Genomic DNA, 21,195 nt, shown 5'->3' on the forward strand with positions numbered 1-21,195 from the left:
TATTGTGGGCAGGTTGTGGAAGGCTACCTGAAATGTTTGACCCAAGTTAAACAATTTACAGGCAATGCTACCAAATACAAATTGACTGTATGTAAACTTCTGAGCCACTGGGAATGTGATGAAAGAAATTATAGCTGAAGAGAATAATTCTAGACTATTATTCTGACATTTCACATTCTTAATATAAAGTGGTGATCCTACCTGACCTAAGACAGGGAATTTTTACTCGGATTAAATGTCAGGAATTGTGGAAAAACTGAGTTTAAATGTATTTGGCTAAGGTGTATGTACACTTCCGAACTTCAACTGTATATATTGGGGATAAATAAATATATAAACATAGAGATATATATTATACAACTTTTGAAGTTAATATAATGACATTGCAGAGAGATAAAGATAGTTTGAAAGCCTTAAAATAAGAAATTCTGTTCTCCAATCCATCTAGTCTCACACTGAGTTGTGCAAGGCAGATCACCTTTCAACCATCTGGTCAGCACTGCCTGGCTTTGAGTCAACAGATTCTGACAGCAGTGACGAACGATGTCTTAGGCCAACCAGAAGACAGGCTGTAAAATGAAGTAAAGAGAAACTTCTAGAGACCGTAATCACACATAAATCAACATCTGGATGAATGGTCAAAAACGTTTAAGCATCCACGAGACGTGAGTATCAGAGTTGTGCAGGTTCCAAGTGAAACCAACAACATTATTCGTTCAGTAAAAAAGAAACCTGGTGTATGTCATTGTTGCGGAATTTCTGGTCACTGGCAACGAGAATGCCGGAAAAGAAAATGTGCTTTTATGAGAAGTGGCCAGGAGAAGAAGGGTCTGTCTAAGGGAAAATGGAATCAAGACAACAGCCCCAACAACACAATGCTTGGGCAGAAATTAAAAAGCTCTCTCCGACTCGGCAGCAGAGTTTGCTGGATGCTGTGGAGGTAAACTAACAGACTCCCTCTTACGTGCCATCTCAGCTGGTGTACATATGAAATCGGATGGAATATATGTGAATGTTATGGTTAACAATTTTGCAGTAATGCCTCCCGGGTGGAGCAGTGGTCTAAGGCACTGCATCGCAGTGCTAGCTGTGCCACCAGAGATTCTGGGTTTGAGCGCAGGCTCTGTCGCAGCCGGCCACGACCGGGAGGCCGATAGGGCGGCGCACAATTGGCCCAGCGTCGTCCGGGTTAGGGAGGGTTTGGCCGGCAGGGATATCCTTGTCTCATCGCACACTAGCGACTCCTGTGGCGGGCCGGGCACAGTGCACGCTGACCAGGTCACCAGGTATACGGTGTTTCCTCTGACACATTGGTGCGGCTGGCTTCCGGGTTGGATGTGCATTGTGTCAAGAAGCAGTGCGGCTTGGTTGGGTTGTGTTTCGGAGGAAGCCTGGCTCTCGAACTTCGCCTCTCCCGAGTCCGTATGGGAGTTGCAGCTATGAGACAAGACTGTAACTACTACCAATTGGATACCACGAAATTGGGGAGAAAAAAGGGCAAAAAATGTTATTTATTTTTTAAACAAACTCTTTTGCAGTATATTTTTTTTACTAGATACGGGTGCTGAAGTCAGTGTATTTCCCATATCTTATGCAAAACATACATGTCTTCAGCACACGAGCAAGAAGATGAGAGCAACGGGAGTGGGGGGGGGACGAAGACAGATATTAAACAAAACATATATGTCTTCAGTACACGAGCAAGAAGATGAGAGCAACAGGAGTGGGGGGGACGAAGACAGATATTAAACAAAACATATATGTCCTCAGTACACGAGCAAGAAGATGAGAGCAACAGGAGTGGGGGGGGGGGACGAGGACAGATATGGAACCAAAGATATATGTCCTCAGTACACGAGCAAGAAGATGAGAGCAACAGGAGTGGGGGGTGGGACGAGGACAGATATGAAACCAAAGATATATGTCCTCAGTACACGAGCAAGAAGATGAGAGCAACAGGAGTGGGGGGGACGAGGACAGATATGAAACCAAAGATATATGTCCTCAGTACACGAGCAAGAAGATGAGAGCAACAGGAGTGGGGGGACGAAGACAGATATGAAACCAAAGATATATGTCCTCAGTACACGAGCAAGAAGATGAGAGCAACAGGAGTGGGGGGGGGAGACGAAGACAGATATGAAACAAAACATATATGTCCTCAGTACACGAGCAAGAAGATGAGAGCAACAGGAGTGGGGGGGAGAGACAAAGACAGATATGAAACATACCAAACTATTATTAATTTCAATTTTAACCATCTTCCCTGTCCCTGCTGAAGAAAAGCAGGCCCAAACCATGATGCTGCCACCACCATGTTTGACAGTGGGGATAGTGTGTTCAGGGTGATGACCTGTGTTGCTTTTACGCCAAACATAACGTTTTGCATTGTTGCCAAAAATTTCAATTTTGGTTTCATCTGAACAGAGCACCTTCTTCCACATGTTTGGTGTGTCTCCCAGGTGGCTTGTGGCAAACTTTAAACAACACTTTTTATGGATATCTTTAAGAAATGGCTTTCTTCTTGCCACTCTTCCATAAAGGCCAGATTTGTGCAATATACAACTGATTGTTGTCCTATGGACAGAGTCTCCCACCTAATTTTGCACGCCCAATTTTTCCGTTTTTGATTTGTTAAAAAGGTTTGAAATATCCAATAAATGTCGTTCCACTTCATGATTGTGTCCCACTTGTTGTTGATTCTTCACAAAAAAATACAGTTTTATATCTTTATGTTTGAAGCCTGAAATGTGGCAAAAGGTCGCAAAGTTCAAGGTGGCCGAATACTTTCGCAAGGCACTGTATATATGGGGAATATGACGTAGAGCTAGGACGGTGGGTGATGGTGGTAAAAATATATGTGATCGACACATTAGGGCCAAACTGGGAAGGTCCTTATCATGTTTTGCTCATAACAAGGTCATCAGTAAAAGTCCAGGGAACATTTTGTGTTGTGTATATGGAGAGATGTTAATTGGTATTATTGGGGTTATTGGTACTAATTGGGGTGAGAATGTTGAGTATCAACATGCGAGAGTACCTAGTTCTGCAGTACCTTCCTTCATTTGAGATTACCAATGACACTAATCATCGACCACCTTACCTAGTTATTACACATGCCCCTGTTGGGTGGTTATGTTTTAGTAGGTCACTCTCTCTGAATTCAACTGCACCAGGACGCGTTTGTCAAAGTAGGACAGAGTAAGTGTGATCAGACAACAGACCTACCTGCCTGTGACAGTACTAAGGTTGCGGAACGTCTAATGTCTGTTGAATTGACTCTCAGTAAAGGCACTATGTTCACTTTTTATGCCATCATCAATAATGGTATGATAGCTCCTAATGGGACTTACTTCATCTGTGGATCATATGCCTATTCCTGTTTACCAAAGTTGTGGCAAGGGATTGTGTTATTTGGGATATGTAGTACCCCATGTAAGACGTTCTGTGAATTCCCATTTTTCACACTGTCATAAACGTGTGAATACAGAAACGAGGAGATTCTTTGCGATTCCCTCATATGGTGTTTTTAAAATAGCCCGGGAAGTTATTAATATGGCTAACTGTTTGTGAAATCTTTGCTACTAGAGCAGTTGAGAGTCTTGAGTTAATCACTGGCTGTCATTCGGACTGTGGCGATGCAAAATCGTGTGGCCCTTGATTATCTTCTGTCCGCACAAGAGGGTACATGTGCTGTTATTGGTGCCTAATGCTGTACTTACATCCCTGATCATTCTTGAGGAAATAACTAACCTCATCCAGAAGATCAGGACTGGGGGCGCTATAAATGTCAGGATTTACAATCCAGATGATTTAGGTTTAATCATGTGGTTGTCTTCCACATTCGGTACATGGGGAAGGTTTTTGGTGAGCATGATACTTCCAATAGTGGGAGATGTGGTTATTTCTCTCATCCTCATCCAGGTCATCAAGTGTGCTATTGCCCGATGTTTGTCTGCTTAAATCCGACAGTTACGTGATAGGGGAAGATCGTAAGATTCATCAACCTTGTCTTCTTGGAGATGGGTGTCAGTGGTGTTCACCATAATGTGGTGGGGATCATAAGGGTCTTCATCATCACACCAAGCCTCATGATTGTGGTCAATGTGCCCGTGGTAACTGTCCTCTGTGCTGTAACGGACCATGCTCTCTCAGATGTGGTATCACACCTGTTAGTACCTCTTTTCTATAACTTTGTGTGAAATCTATTTCTTATTGCAACAGCAAGTAAAATATGCCCTTTGTGTTTTATAGAAATGCAAGGTGTTTAACGTAAGTTATTTTATGCTTACTGCTAATGTTTTTAATTCAGTCTATTTTCTCATGTTTTCTATTGTTTTCTAAAAAGATATTTGAACTATATTTATTTTTTAAATGGTCTAGGGGGGGGTGTAAGAATATTTTGAAGAAATTTACACAACGCAGAGGATGAGAGGACGAGAGTACTAAACTAAATATAGTACTAATGGTCAATAGGGAATTGTCAATGTAAATAGGAGTTGGGTTTCAGTTCAACAGCTGTTTAGAATCTGTGGAATGTCAGTCCTGAACTCAGAACTACATGTGCTACATGTGCTATGTTTGGTACATTGAGTCAGGAGCAGGATACTAGTTATTTGGCCATTGGCCCAGTTGTACTGCAAGAACTTCTGATTGGTCAACCCCAGGCTATGGTGGGGGGTAATAAATGGCATCCTGTTCCTTGTGGAGAAAAGCTGAGGACAGGGGAGACTGAACATCTACCTCCCAGCATAACATCTTTGATTTGTCCTTCTCCCCTGATTTGCTTTGGAGTTTGTGTTATTGAAGAATAACATCAATTGCTAACAACCTATGATCTCATACACTGAGTGTACAAAGCATAGATTGACCAGGTGAATCCAGGTGAAAGCCATGAGCCCTTATTGATGTAACTTGTTAAATCCACTCCAATCAGTGTAGATGAAGGGGAGGAGACAGGTAAAAAAATATATATATTTTTAAGCCTTGAGACAATTGAGGTATGGATTGTGTATGTGTCTCATTCAGAGGGTAAATAGACAAAAAATACCAAATATTTAAGCGCCTTTGAATGGGGTATGGTAGTAGGTGCCAGTTGCACCGGTTTGAGTATGTCAAGATCTGCAATGCTGGTGGGCTTTTCACGGTCAACAGTTTCCCACCATCAAGAATGGTCCACCAGCCAAAGGACACCAAGGGCAAAAGGGGGTCCAAAGGGGGGGGGGGACAAAAGTGGGTGCAACTCAATATTACGAAGGTGTACCTACTGTTTTGTACTCTCAGTGTATATTCCTATTCAGCACCACAATACATACATTGTGTTTGTGTTGTGTCTCCATAGGATGTGTTTGGGCAGACTGGGAGTCAGCGTGGGGACGGGACATGGGGTCCCCACCAGAAAGGTATGGTGGGACGAGGAGACGTCTTTTTGGTGGACGAAGACACAGACCTGGCTGATCCAAATCTCCACGGAGGACACCTTAATCCTCAATGGAAACCCAGCGGGCAGGGCCCTAAGGACAGCCATGAGGGCAAGCCTGAGCCCTCCTCCAAACTCCTGGACGAGAACATCACCACGGACAAGAAGACGGCAGACTCTGGAGGGAAGGGCATTGGCCTGTTTCCCGGGAAACCCTCGGATGACATCATTATTGATTTGGATCCTGTGTCTTCATCGAAGAAGCCTTCCATTGTTAAGACCTCAATAAAGACCCCCCTGGACCCGGAGCACCCAGACTTTAACCTGTCGAGGCAGGACGTGGAGGGGCCCCAGACCCCCTCACAGACCGCCCTCGCCCCCACCTCAGTGCCCCCTGCCACCCCTATAGAAGCTGTCACTGAGGAGAGGAGACCCACCACACACATCCCCACCCAACCTGACCCAAACCCTGACTGTGCTATCACTGTGGAAGGAGGACCAGAGCGCTCAGGCACTGTGACCATCGTATCCAGAGAAGGGGACCTGGTTCTGGGCTCTGATGGTCAGATGTATAGGGTCGAGAGAGGGCCCCCAGGCAGAATGGGGCCCGCAGGAAAGGAGGTAAGTGTCTTCTGATATTTTTCATATTCCTCTCTTCACATTAGCAACTCCACAGCTCCAAATTGGCACCAAGTGTCAATGCCTTCATTACCGCATTAGTCACAGCAATCACATCAACAAGCCTCTTTAATTGGTGGAGGGGGCATGAAGCTCTGCTATCCGGCCCAATCAGAGGTTTGCCTGGTTTACAATGCCAGACCGACCGGACCACTTAGATCCTTCAGAACCAGACCCAGATGGAGCAACATCTGGCCACGTCTGGCTTGGTCCTGGAGCTTCAGCCTGGCTATCTGTCTGTTATAAAGGCCTGGGATCACTCGACACCATTACTGTGATTAATCCCGGCTGTAGAGAACATGAATGAAGAGTAAAAGGCTCTGCAGTCGGGAAGACTGCAGTGATGAAGCACCTTCTCCTGTAAAGCAAGAATACATTATGGTCTCATGGGCTCCTGGCCATGGTGATGTAGAGTTTAGAGTTTGAACAATGATACAATAATACGAAATACAGATTGAGTTTTGAGACACTCATGGTGAAACATGGTACAAGTGTCATCTATAATAGTACAGACATACAGGACCAGTCAAACGTTTGGCAACACGTACTCATTCCAGGGTTTTTTCTTTATTTGTACTATTTTCTAAGCTATGAAATAACACATGGAATCGTGTAGAAACCAAAAAAAGTGTCAAACAAATCAAAAAATATATTTTATATTTGAGATTTTTTCAAAGTAGCCACCCTTTGCCTTGTTGACAGCTTTGCCCACTCTGCCTTGATGACAGCTAAAATATCATTAGATTTGTTTTAAAAAATGTTGGTTCCTACATGGTTCCATGTGTGTTATTTCATAGTTTTGATGTCTTCACTATTATTCTACAATGTAGAAAATAGCACAAATTAAGAAAAACCCTTGAATGAGTAGGTGTGTCCAAACTTTTGACTGGTACTGTAATCTATATACATGTATTCAGTGGATTAAAGGAGAATAGCACTAATAATAAGGCAGTAAAAATGTCTCCGTTGGAGGATAAGATGGCAGGCTTTGGCACAGGCATTTACATTATAGTTACCTGATAACATCATCAAGACCGTTAAAATGCTCATTTTGGCTGGACAGCTGACAAAGATCATCCGTAATTTCATTGTATAACCACAGTATCTATATAATATATATATATATATATATATCTAATATAGGCATGAGCTTATGTATCAATGGAACCAGAGTTACAAAAACTACATACACATTTATCTATATGTGTATCGCCCAGTCTCGATAGCGAGAGGGGGCCATTTGACATCTAAATTTGACAAACGCCAAATATATATATATATATATATTTATATATATATATATAATATATATATATATATATATTCTATATTGCTTGGATTTAACAGTACGTACATCAAATTATATCCCAAAAGTGCATTTGAAAAGGCAGTAGTTGCACAGTTTTACTTTCAGGTTTGTTTATCCGCTAGTAACATTTTAGTTCATTGCTCTCTAAAAGTGCTGATTCAAAAGTACTGCGTTCATTTCACTAGAGGACACTTTGTCTGTATCGGTGTCGAGTCATATGGATGAAGTAATAAAATACTTTGACATGGTACATGAACAAAAAATATTTGCAGTAGCAGCATCACAAGCCGTAAAAAAAATAAAACACTTTTACATAGATGTTCATATGACTTTCATCTGCCAATATAAAAAAATATATATAGCGACTGGTGATGCCATATGGTTTCCCAGCCTTGAATAGCAGCATTTGTCATGTATTTACCTACACCAAGATCAAATCTGCAGGCATGGTTAAAAACAGTGTTAACACAAGTATAATTTCGGTGCCCCCATATTGCTGCAGCACAAGTACCGTAGTAATAGGTAGCACCAATGAATGAAACAGTTTAATAAAACATTTAAATGGTAGGCCACCCATGGCTTTAGACTTCGCATTGATGGGGCCACGGGCTCGATTCATATGGTTAGCTATTTACTTAACAGACACATTGTAATAAAACAAATATTAATAATCAACCCCAGGTAGTTGTACTCACTGACAACATGCTGTATGTCAGGCCTGTGGTGTGTGTGTGTGTGTGTGTGTGTGTGTGTGTGTGTGTGTGTGTGTGTGTGTGTGTGTGTGTGTGTGTGTGTGTGTGTGTGTGTGTGTGTGTGTGTGTGTGTGTGTGTGTGTGTGTGTGTGTGTGTGTGTGTGTGTGCGCTTGCATGTGACAATGATAGGTGGAGCTGGTCTGGCTTTAGCCCCTGACGTAGATGACATTTCATGGAATTTTTATGTCCTTGTTGCATGTAAATCTTCTGTGTTATCTAAGCTTTACGGACTCATGCTGACATGATGTGACCTACAGTGCCTTCGGAAAGTATTCAGACCCCTTGACTTTTCCACATTTTGTTAGGTTACAGCCTTATTCCAAAATTATTACATTTTTAAAATGTTCTCATCAATCTGAGCACAATACACCATAATGACGAAGCTAAAACAGGTGTTTAGAAAGTTTAGCTAATTTATATAAAAATATATATTTCATAATTACATAATTATTCAGACCCTTTACTCAGTCTGTTAATACTGGACAGGACGGATGTTGTAACCTATTTGGTAGGATTTGAGGATCAATGTGTTGTTTGTTGTTGTGCTTGAGCTTACTAGGGAATCGGTTACATCACATTTGATTGTATGATACAGGAACTATATGAGAAGTTGAGAGGGCTGTCCCTGAATTAACTTGAATGAATGTCTCACATGTTCTCTCTCTCTCTCTCTCTCTCTCTCTCTCTCTCTCTCTCTCTCTCTCTCTCTCTCTCTCTCTCTCTCTCTCTCTCTCTCTGTTGTTTACGTTCTCCAGGGTTTTGCTGGCTTGCGTGGGTTCAAAGGTGACAAGGTAAGAGGAGTTGACGTTTTGGAATGGCTTGAGGTGATTTTAATCGATGACATGATGGCCTATGATTATATGCTGGGTTAGTCTGCTTGACCTACTCACATTTCAATGCACCTTTACTGTGTCCTACAAAATTATGGATTTGCAATCGGATCAGAGCGTGAGCAGATTTTTTTTTGTTACGACTGAAGTACAGATAATAATGAATGTGTTTACAGTTGTAAACCCCTAGTCTCTGCTGCCTCTCTTTGACTCCAAGTCTTCCTGTACATTTGTTTCCTCTCACAGTCCAATAGGACTGACTGTATCATTTCAGTTTATTCTAGGTGTAGATATTGTAACTAATACCTATTATATTTCTTACAGGGCCAGCTGGGGTCTGAGGGGCGTGCAGGGCGACAGGGGGATCCAGGCCCCCCCGGCCCACCTGGCCTGCCCTCTTTCTACCTGTGGAAGAACACTGTTGAGGAGTGGGCTACTTTTCAGGTGAGTTGACGACCCTCATTTCACCCCGAATCCTACCCCATAGTCACCCTATCTCGCTTACCTGAAGCTGAACCTCACGCCAAACCCAACTGAAATCTGTTACACCTCAACTCCACCTCAACTCCACCCCTAAATCCCAACCCCTAGCTGTAACACAACCTCTCCCCAACTCCCACCTTAGCCGTACCCCAACTCCAAGGGGACATACAGTCTAATGCTATGAACCTATAGACTGCCTGTGTAGGGTTGCAATATCCGGGTAACTTTCCCTAAATTCCCAGTTATTTCTGGAAAATGTTTTTGATTTCTGAGTCTGAACACAGCTGCAGGCTGTGTAATACGGCACGATGATCAGCGTGATGGAAAACTACATGGACATTATTGAATAAAGATGCGGTGTAAGAATAAAGTAGTGATGGGCGATTTGTTACACTGGGCTTTGAACTGATACTGTGCTGCGGTATCTGTTGAGTGAGGATGACGAAAATAGGTTTTATTTTAGCACCAGTGCTTTGTTCTGAGACGATATGGCACTGAATAAAAGAAGGAAAAACCAAGAAATTTGACATTTGGGATTCAGGCGTAGAGCTGGATCTACAGTTCACGACCAATGTCGTGAAAGCATCTGAAGACATTGGCACTTTAATTTATGAGTGAAATGTCCCTTTAATATGGCAATGATATGAATGATGGAACAGGTATTAATTCAACATTTTTGTTATGTAAATCCATATACATTAACATTTTTTTTGTTTTGTTTAACTAATTCTGATTTGTGATACTTGAAATAATCTGCCATGTCTCCATGTTTCTTCCAGCAAACCTCTTTCTACCAGTTGCTCAGCGCTGGCTGGCCTGTAAGTAATGGGCATCGCTCCCATGACTGGGACTAGACTGGCTGGGTCCCAAATGGCCCCCTATTCCCTATATAGTGCATTACTTTCGACCAGAGCCATATGGGCCCTGGCCAAAAATACTGCACTATAACAGGAATAGGGTGCCATTTGGAACACAATTAGGGTCTTATAGAGTATACGGGTCATAGAATACAGCAGGGTGCGTTATGGTTCTTCCTGACACTATTCTGTTCTCTGTTTGCTTGCAGAGGGAGCAGGGACCCCTAGGACCAGCTGGGGAGATGGGGAAGCCAGGCCCACAGGTGAGTGAGACCCCTTCCCTGCATATTTGGTCCTACATTAGGTGTGGTGAAGAGTCTCATCATCTGGGTAGTATACCATGAATACTGGTTTACATGACATGATATAGTTGAGATGAACGCCTGATAATTCTCTCTCTCTCTCTCTCTAGTGTACACACTCAGCAAAAGTGTTTATTTATACTGTTTGACCTCTGTGTTGTGAGTTAAACGTTTGTCTGATCTGTCCCTATCTGTCTGTCTCTATCTCTCTATCTATTTGTCTCTTCTCACATCTCACCCAGGGGCCAACAGGTGATCCTGGCCAACGAGGGCCTCCAGGAGTAATGGGAGAAATGGTAAGTACTAATGACAGGGTACATAAAGGATGTATAAATACAGAAAAGTCTGCACACTGTATTTAGTATGAAGGACTTCTGGATCTAAAAGTTGTCGGTAAAGTGGTAATTAGGATCATATAGAGTAAAGTGGTAATTAGGATCATATAGAGTAAAGTGGTAATTAGGATCATATAGAGTAAAGTGGTAATTAGGATCATATAGAGTAAAGTGGTAATTAGGATCATATAGAGTAAAGTGGTAATTAGGATCATATAGAGTAAAGTGGTAATTAGGATCATATAGAGTATGCGGGCCATTCTGTTATCAAACCAAGGCTGCATCCTACAGTGCATTCGGAAAGCATTCAGACCCCATTACTTTTTCCAACAATGTTTACGTTACAGCCTTATTCTAAAAAAAGAACTTTCAACGTTTTTCCCTCGTCAATCTACAAACAATATCCCATAATGACAAAGCAAAACTAGTTTTTAGACATTTTGAAATATTACATTTGTATTACTATTCAGACCCTTTCCTCAGTACTTTGATGTTGATGCGTCTTTGGCCATGATTACAGCCTCGCGTCTTCTTGGGTATGACGCCACAAGCTTGGCACATCTGCATTTGGAGAGTTTTTTCCCATTCTTCTCTGCAGATCCTCTCGAGCTCTGTCAGATTGGATGGGTTTTTCATCTGTACTTTGCTCCGTTCACCTTTGCCTCGATCCTAACTAGTCTCCCAGTCCCTGCCGCTGAAAAACACCCCCACAGCATGATGCTGCCACCACCATGCTTCACCGTAGGGATGGTGCCAGGTTTCCTCCAGATGTGACGCTTGGCATTTAGGCCGAATAGTTCAGTCTTGGTTTCATCAGACCAGAGAATGTTGTTGCTCATGGTCTGAGAGTCCTTCATTGGCCTTTTGGCAAACTCCAAGCAGGATGTCATGTTCCTTTTACTGAGGAGTGGCTTCCTTCTGGTCACTCTACCATAAAGGCCTGATTGGTTGTTCTTCTGGAAGGTTCTCCCATCTCCACAGAGGAACTCTGGAGCTTTGTCAGAGTGACCATCGGGTTCTTGGTCATGTCCCTGACCAAGGCCCTTCTCCCCTGATTGCGCAGTTTGGCCGAGTGGTTCCAAACTTCATCCATTTAAGAATGATGGAGGCCACTGTGTTCTTGGGGACCTTCAATGCCGCAGAAATGCCTTGACACAAACCTGTCTCTACGGACAATTCCTTTGACCTCATGGCTCTGACATGCACTTTCAACTGTGAGACCTTTATATAGACAGGTGTGTGCCTTTCCGAATCATGTCCAATCAATTGAATTTACCACAGGTGGACTCCAATCAAGTTGTAGAAACATCAAGGATGATCAATGGAAACAGGATGCACCTGAACTATATTTTTGGGTCTCATAGCAAAGGGTCTGAATGGTTGAATATTTGTAAATAAGGTATTTCAGTTTTTATTTTTAATACATTTGCTAACATTTCTTAGAAACTGTTTTTGCCTTGTCATTATGGGGTATTGTGTGTAGACTGCAGATGGGTATTGCGTGTAGACTGTATTGTGTGTAGACTGTATTGATTTAATACATTTTAGAATAAGGCTGTAACGTAACAAAATGTGTCAAAAGTCAAGGGGTCTGAATACTTTCTGAAGGCACTGTAAAATGTTACCCTATTCCTTTTGAGCCCTGGTCAAAAGTAGTTCACTAAATAGGGAATAGGGTGCCATTAGATGAACCCCCTGGCACTATCTATTCCTGCCCAACAGGGTGGCACTGAGAGCTCATCAAGAGGATGAGAAGCTAGACTTCAGACCTCCTTGTCATCAATAACACTGCTCTGCAAACAGGTGGAGACCATGTACGAATCTGGAGGCTTAAACACCTGTTAGTGGTGTGGCGTCTGTGGTATATTTCTGGGCCTGAACAGTGATTGATATTGTACATTTATTTCTTGTATTTACCCCTTATTTTACCAGGAAAGTTGACTGAGAGCACATTTGCATTCACAGCAACAACCTGGGGAATAGTTACAGGAGAGAGGAAAGAACCAATTGGAAGCTGGGGAGGATTAGGTGGTCATGATGGTATGAGGGCCAGATTGGGAATTTAGCCAGGACACCGGGGTTAACACCCCTACTCTTACTATAAGTGGTATGGAATCTTTAGTGACCACAGAGAGTCAGGATGTATTATTGAAGCTTTTAGTGAGAGGTTTAAAGCTTTAATATTTAATAATTCTAGCCCCCCAAACTAATATTCATGGTATAAATTGGGACGTTTAATTTTGTCTGTCTTAGCATTCCAAATAAAATGAAATATTCTTTGCTCAAACGATGTAAATAAAAGAGTCGTCTGGACTTGGCAAGCCCCATTAGTAAGTAAGTCAACTGTGTTAGGAACAAAGAGTTAATCAATATGATTTTTCCACAAATAGACAAGTATTTACCTCTCCATGGTTGCAGAATCTTATCTATTTTTATCTAACTTTCTATCGAAATTAATTGTGGTAAGTTCCTTTATATTTTGTTGAGTTGTGAATACCAAGTATGTCTACTTCGCCGCCCCCCATTTTATTGGTAACCTAAAAGGTAGTGTAACACTGTGCCTTTTAACGATCCAATACTTAATATGGTACACTTGTCATAATTAGGTTTTAGTCCACAGAGGCTAGAAAAGTGATCAAGATCTTCAATGAGACAGGGATCTAGATTGCGGACTTATGAAAAAACTTCAGGCACCGGCATACATTGACACTTTAGTTATTATCCCCAGGAATTCTAACTCCTTGATGTTCTAATTGTAATAGTGAGAAGGACTTGCCACAATGGTCATTCACACAAACACAATACAGCCATTCTCCACGACACGTGTGTGCCACACAGTCCAGACACCATATTGTCTTGTATTGGGGAGGGGGAGGAAGTGTTTACAGCTGTACCCCAAATCTCAGCAGTATTTGATGTGGGCCATCTTGTTAGGCCATAGCGTCTGTGCTTTACTTTACTGCTCAGTCAGCTAAGGTCTCTGACAGGCTAAGACACAACATGGCAAAGCCTCTCTGCACCCAAAATGGCACCCTATTCCCTATTTAGTGAACTACTTTTGACCAGTGACCTATAGAAATAGGGTGCCATTTGGGATGCATCCTCACTGTCACAGGTCCACACAGCCTCTGATTGGGTGGTGGTGTCTCTGTCACTGATCCACAGCCTCTGATTGGGTGATGTTGTCTCTTTCACAGATCCACAGCCTCTGGTTGGGTGGTGGTGTTTCTGTCACAGTCCACAGCCTCTGATTGGGTGATGGTATCTATTGTTTTGCAGGGTGAGCCGGGGCCAAATGGCGTGGCGGGCAGAGCAGGGCTCCATGGGAAAGATGGAGCGAATGGGCAGGACGGTCAGCCTGGGACGCTGGGTGATCCCGGGCAACAGGTGAGGGCACCACTCAGTGACTTATTACGTGATAACTTTCTGTTCTCAGAAACAACCATTCTCGCCTCCAACAGCACCCTATTCCCTATTTAGTGCACTAATTTTAACCAGGGCCTTGGGCTGTTACTCGACCATATTACCGCCACACCGGTGGTCACGGGTCATGAAGGCAATCAAACCGTTTAGTCACGGTAATTAGGCTTTTCCAAGCTCTAATGCTGCTGATGGTCATTTGTACAAACTTGCTAACTGCCTGGTATTCAGCACTCTATTGTACTCAAATGTAATTGAAAATCTAATCAAACACTTCATGAGAACCCATGACCTCATGTTGCGCAACATTTCTAAAACAGTGATAGCCTCTATTAAAAAGAGGAGGAGAGAGCTTGAGAGGATCTGCAGAGAAGAATGGGATAAACTCCCCAAATACAAGTGTGCCAAGCTGATAGCATCATACCCAAAAAAACTCGAAGCTGTAATCGCTGCCAGTGGTGCTTCAACAAAGTACTGAGTAAAGGGTCTGAATACTTATGTACATTTGACATTTCCAATTTTCTTTTTACATTTGCAAAAATTTCGAAAAACTTTTTTTGCTTTTTTTTGTGTGTGTATATTGATGAGGAACATATTTGATTGAATTAATTTTGGAATATTGCTGTAACGTAAGAAAATGTGGAAAATGTCAAGGGGTCTGAATACTTCCCGAATGCACTGTATATTATTTAGTATATGTAAGGACAAGGTTAAATTAACAATAGTCTGATAGGTGACAATATTAGCCTATCACTTGTGAAGTATATATTATCACTTGTGAAGTATATATTATCACTTGTGAAGTATATATTATCACTTGTGAAGTATATATTATCACTTGTGAAGTATATATTATCACTTGTGAAGTATATATTATCACTTGTGAAGTATATATTATCACTTGTGAAGTATATATTATCACTTGTGAAGTATATATTATCACTTGTGAAGTATATATTATAACTTGTGAAGTATATATTATCATTTGTGAAGTATATATTATCACTTGTGAAGTATATATTATCACTTGTGAAGTATATATTATCACTTGTGAAGTATATATTATCACTTGTGAAGTATATATTATCACTTGTGAAGTATAAATTATCACTTGTGAAGTATATATTATCACTTGTGAAGTATATATTATCACTTGTGAAGTATATATTATCACTTGTGAAGTATATATTATCACTTGTGAAGTATATATTATCACTTGTGAAGTATATATTATCACTTGTGAAGTATATATTATCACTTGTGAAGTATATATTATCACTTGTGAAGTATATATTATCACTTGTGAATGATGCCCAGCGTAAGGCAAGAAACAATGCCTTTTTTTGTTGTTGACTTTTTCTAATCATAGTCACACACCTCATGTAGCCCATAGGCCTATATGTTTTAATAAGGTTAGTATCACACCTCATGTAGCCTAGCCCATAGGCCTATATGTTTTGATAAGGTTTGTAAAGTGGCCAAATAACTTCTTAAAATTAAGCAGAATAATCTGCTTTACAAGGGGTGTAGAGGCTAACTGGCATTCATAAGCAGCGTGTGAGTTTAAAGTTTGGGGAAGATAATTTTCACCATAACAATGCACTTTTATAATAAAAGCATTACATGCATAAATACATTTGCGGTCACTTTTGATAATGGTGTTTTCCCGCTAATGGAACATTCGAGCTTATAGCCTACTGCCGTGTGCACATTGCGGTCCTTATAATGTGAAGAAATATCCTGATAGTTTATCAACATTTTAAGCTAAACGTTCTGATCTGTTGTTTCAGCCTCATTGCTTTAAAAAAGTTTTGGGATGCTAGTGGTTGTATCATTCCAAACACCACATTATGTTTGGAATATGTATTTCTCGCACAGAATGGAATAGGTCAACTTTTGTACTATGGGGGGTAGTAGATTGATATAGGCTAGTGCTTTTGCAGTTCGTAAGTCCAACTCATCTTGTTGGCTGACAAAAAGTAAATGTGGACTGTTCTTCTAATATCTTCAATATGCACCTCGGAATTGGATAATGACCCGCGCAGTTGTGTCCCCAATGTTTCTGTCTTCCCTTGTAGCCTGTGAGAAAGACCTGATCATGTGATGGAGAGCCATGTGAGTGAGAGGCACTCAGGGAGAAGGGAATTATAATTATTATATTCAGCTCAAGGTCACAATGGCCACTGGCCGCAAAAGACATGGATTTTTATAGGGGGCATTACAGGCACACAAAAGACATGGATTTTTTTAGGGGGCATTACAGGCACACAAAAGACATTTAGCCAGATAATTCAAGGCATTATCAAGTACTGGTCAAATTGTGAATGAGAGACTGATGAAGTGTGTACAACCTGCGCAAAAAAAAAACAAAGCAGAGCTCATGCCTTTCATGCAACTTTTTCAAATCATCATTAGAGTCATATCATGCAGCCTTACAATGTATTAAAAATCTAAACATATAGCCCAACGTTTGTCAAAGAACTAAAGTTACATTAAGAACTCTAAATGAAGCATATAGGAGGACCTATTTCTTTGTTAACCGCTCAACACAGAATAGCGCAGTCCCTCAAATCCTTTGGAGAAAATATTCATTCTATTGTATTCAGCTTTTTTCAATTGTATTCTTCATACTATAAAAGTATATAAAATAATGGCACGGATTTCTATGCAAATCTTGTCTGCTAAATGAGCTATTGTAGCCAGATCAGGGCCTACCATGAGGACAACTCAGAGTATACTATTCTGTTCTTCTGAAATAGACTACAATTTTCTTCATATCATCTTTCTTTAGACCTGTCTAAAATAAATAATGGATTTATGGTGAAGGTGTAGGTGTAGGCTATATTACATGGATTTATGGTGAAGGTGTAGGTGTAGGCTATATTACATGGATTTATGGTGAAGGTGTAGGCTATATTACATGGATTTATGGTGAAGGTGTAGGCTATATTACATGGATTTATGGTGAAGGTGTAGGTGTAGGCTATATTACATGGATTTATGGTGAAGGTGTAGGCTATATTACATGGATTTATGGTGAAGGTGTAGGCTATATTACATGGATTTATGGTGTAGGTGTAGGCTATATTACATGGATTTATGGTGAAGGTGTAGGCTATATTACATGGATTTATGGTGAAGGTGTAGGCTATATTACATGGATTTAAGGTGTAGGTGTAGGCTATATTACATGGATTTTATGGTGAAGGTGTAGGTGTAGGCTATATTACATGGATTTATGGTGAAGGTGTAGGTGTAGGCTATATTCTGTGTCCTTCTGGGTCCTTCTGTGGCTCAGTTGGTAGAGCATGGCGCTTGTAACGCCAGGGTAGTGGGTTCAATTCCGGGACCACCCATACGTAGAATGTATGCACACATGACTGTAAGTCGCTTTGGATAAAAGCGTCAGCTAAATGGCATATATTATTATTATTATATTATTATTACATGGATTTATGGTGAAGGTGTAGGTGTAGGCTATATTACATGGATTTATTAGACCTTTTTAAATGTAGTTGTTCCAAATGCTTGCATCAGTGGCTTGTAGGCTATGTGTTGAAGGAGCTAAATGTGTTTATGTTAATTACCAGTAAATTGCCGTAAGACCAGTAGTTATTTGCTTGGCAATCACCGGCTGACAACAATTTTGTGACGGCTACAGCCCTACCAGGGTCTTAAGGGCCCCATTCCCTAAGTAGTGCACTATATATGGAATAGGGTGTCATTTCGGATGCTATATCTCTGATTATATCAATGATTGCTGTCTCATTTTGCTTAGGGACCCTTCGGCTACAGGGGAGACGGCGGTTCCAAGGGAGAGAAGGGGGAGGAGGTAAGGGGGTTGGACAGTGAAACATTGGCATTATGAAACATGGGTCTAATTAAGAGTACTAATCAAGAGCATAAGTCATTCACCCTTTCTATGAAGTACATACAGTACCAGTCAAAAGTGTGGACACCTACTCATTCACCCTTTCTATGAAGTACATACAGTACCAGTCAAAAGTGTGGACACCTACTCATTCACCCTTTCTATGAAGTACATATAGTACCAGTCAAAAGTGTGGACACCTACTCATTCACCCTTTCTATGAAGTACATATAGTACCAGTCAAAAGTGTGGACACCTACTCATTCACCCTTTCTATGAAGTACATATAGTACCAGTCAAAAGTGTGGACACCTACTCATTCACCCTTTCTATGAAGTACATATAGTACCAGTCAAAAGTGTGAACACCTACTCATTCACCCTTTCTATGAAGTACATATAGTACCAGTCAAAAGTGTGGACACCTACTCATTCACCCTTTCTATGAAGTACATATAGTACCAGTCAAAAGTGTGGACACCTACTCATTCACCCTTTCTATGAAGTACATATAGTACCAGTCAAAAGTGTGGACACCTACTCATTCCAGGGTTTTTCTTTATTTTTACTTTTTTATTTTACATTGTAGAATAATAGTGAAAACATAAAAACTATGAAATAACACATATGGAATCATGTAGTAACCAAAAAGGGTTAAACAAATCTAAATATATCTTAGATTTTAGATTATTCAAAGCAGCCACCCTACAATATTCTACAATATAGAAAATAGTAAAGAAAACCTCTGGAATGAGTAGGTGTGTCCAAACTTCTGACTGGTACTGTATGTATAATGCTTTTTAACGATCTTTATAATGCCTTATAGGGCCTTATTGGAGCAAAGGGTCGAAGAGGCCGAATGGGAGAACCAGGCGAGAAGGTAATTTTGACTGAAGTAGGATTGTTTCGTAATTACTAGAGTACCAGACTGACTTATATCGATCTCCAGTCTTTACCAGTCAATATTATTACTTTGAATATGCTGCCTCTTAGTGGTAAGAGTAAGTACTATGAGATCTGACTGTTCTGGTACAGTTTACATTACATTTATCTTGATTTTCTTTTCTCATATCCCTGTTAATGCTCAGTATGCATATTGCTGATGACTTTTGTGTGAATAGTCCTCTCAATTGAAAGCTGAGGATCTGATCTTTGTTTGTCCTGTAGGGCTCCATTGGTTTACCAGGCCGTCGCGGTTTTGTTGGTCCACGTGTAAGTGTTTCTCTCACCGTATGCGTACCAAATAGCGCCCTATTCCTTTTATAGTGCACTATTTTTGACCAGAACCCTAAAGGTTTAATGTGTCTGTGTTCTCTTCAGGGACCTCAGGGAGTCAGAGGGACCACTGGCCCAGAGGGGCTCCCCGGCCCTGATGTGAGTGACCCACAGTAACAATACTACAAACAAATAAACTGGTACTTACTGGCCAGTGTTTATCACTAAAGTTGAGGGTGTCATTAACTTGTGTCCATGTGTTTGTGACTTTCCAGGGGGAGGCTGGGTTTGATGGGCCTCCAGGGACTCCTGGGTCAATGGTGAGTAGACAGGCAACAGGAGTCTGGACTTTCCCTACTATGTATTCCAACACACAGTATTCTAATGGGTCCCAATTCCAAATGGTACTGTATGTCAGTCACCCTACATCATATCACTCAGTGTGTGTATTTGTGTTTCGCGCAGGGAGCCCCTGGTTTCACAGGCTCTGTCGGCGCTCAGGGAGTTAACGGCTCAAAGGTGAGATTACATTTTGATCCCAGGAGACGACGGTCCTCCCATTATTTTAGATAATGTATAAACTTAGCACCTACTGTATTTTATTGGTAGCTCTTTCTGAGTACACTCGTAAAAAGAAATGTGCTATCTAGAACAAAGGCTCTTCATCTGTCCCCATAGAAGAACACTTTGGTTACAGGAAGAACTCTCTATCTAGAACTAGGCTCTTCATCTGTCCCCATAGAAGAACACTTTGGTTACAGGAAGAACTCTCTTGGATTCCATGTAGGACCCTTTCCACAGAGAGGTTGACATGGAAACCAAAAGGGTTCTACGTGGACTCAAAAGGGGTTCTCCCTGGAAACAAAAAGGGTTCTCTTATGGGGACAGCTGATAAAATAAAATAAACGTAGTGCATGACAGTCTTTGCCAAAGGTAACCTGCATTTATCTTCTAGGGAGAGTTGGGCCTTGTTGGAGTTGTTGGCCCCAGAGGTCCGCAGGTAAGAGGAGTTTGTCTTGTTGTGTTTTCTTGCCTGAAGTTGGGTCACATTCAACAGAACTCCAGGCTCTATGCTTGTTAGACTATAAAGGAAATATTTCTGTTTATTTCACCAGGGGCCCCAGGGTTTAGATGGTGAGAGTGGGCCTCCAGGTCACAGGGGAATTCAGGTCAGTCTCAATCAGCTGCACAACTTTCCCTAACAGAGACTTGGGACCAGATGATTGTCTTTGGGGATGTATTTTTCTGAGGAATAATATCTGGGGTTAAAGGTCATCCGTATTTTCACAGGGACAGCTTGGGATGAGTGGTGCCGCTGGTCCGAAAGGTGACCCTGTAAGTCTCTCCTTTCTTCACTGGTAAAGTTCATTCTGCTCTAATAAAACAAACTACTACCTGTCTCTCTCCAACCCCCTTGCTTCCTTCCCGTTCTCTGTCTTCCTCAGGGACCAATGGGGATGATGGGTATCCGGGGTGAGCTAGGGTTCGAGGGGCCCATGGTGAGTAGCATAGTACCCAGTGGACTGACCACGTTCACCACACTTTGCCTGCCAGAGACACACACTCACACAGCAACCTCACAGTGCCCCCATGTGGCAGAGCTCTGTCACGGTGTTAGGCTACAGATTATAATACGCTTTGTGTATCCCATGTCCTACATCTTCTAGCTTTTATGGGTTGTGGTAGAGCTGGTCTAAGCTAATGGATGAAAGGCTCTAACTTCA

The 21,195-nt window shown here is 41.5% G+C and overlaps 1 protein-coding gene across 1 annotated transcript in view; it reads left to right on the forward strand.

Annotated features, from left to right (window-relative positions):
- si:ch211-196i2.1 (collagen alpha-1(I) chain) overlaps positions 1-21,195 on the forward strand; it is a 144,709-nt gene that overhangs the window by 97,413 nt on the left and 26,101 nt on the right. The window contains exons 7-23 of the mRNA XM_052521483.1: positions 5,342-6,040; positions 8,915-8,950; positions 9,314-9,433; positions 10,252-10,290; positions 10,539-10,592; positions 10,874-10,927; positions 14,246-14,353; positions 18,165-18,218; positions 19,083-19,136; positions 19,424-19,468; positions 19,577-19,630; positions 19,747-19,791; positions 19,937-19,990; positions 20,427-20,471; positions 20,587-20,640; positions 20,762-20,806; positions 20,917-20,970. Of these exons, the coding sequence (XP_052377443.1) occupies positions 5,342-6,040; positions 8,915-8,950; positions 9,314-9,433; positions 10,252-10,290; positions 10,539-10,592; positions 10,874-10,927; positions 14,246-14,353; positions 18,165-18,218; positions 19,083-19,136; positions 19,424-19,468; positions 19,577-19,630; positions 19,747-19,791; positions 19,937-19,990; positions 20,427-20,471; positions 20,587-20,640; positions 20,762-20,806; positions 20,917-20,970 (1,614 nt within the window). The remainder of the gene's footprint in view (positions 1-5,341; positions 6,041-8,914; positions 8,951-9,313; positions 9,434-10,251; positions 10,291-10,538; positions 10,593-10,873; positions 10,928-14,245; positions 14,354-18,164; positions 18,219-19,082; positions 19,137-19,423; positions 19,469-19,576; positions 19,631-19,746; positions 19,792-19,936; positions 19,991-20,426; positions 20,472-20,586; positions 20,641-20,761; positions 20,807-20,916; positions 20,971-21,195) is intronic.

Source organism: Oncorhynchus keta, chromosome 6, assembly GCF_023373465.1.
Source record: "Oncorhynchus keta strain PuntledgeMale-10-30-2019 chromosome 6, Oket_V2, whole genome shotgun sequence".
Lineage (NCBI taxonomy): Eukaryota > Metazoa > Chordata > Actinopteri > Salmoniformes > Salmonidae > Oncorhynchus > Oncorhynchus keta.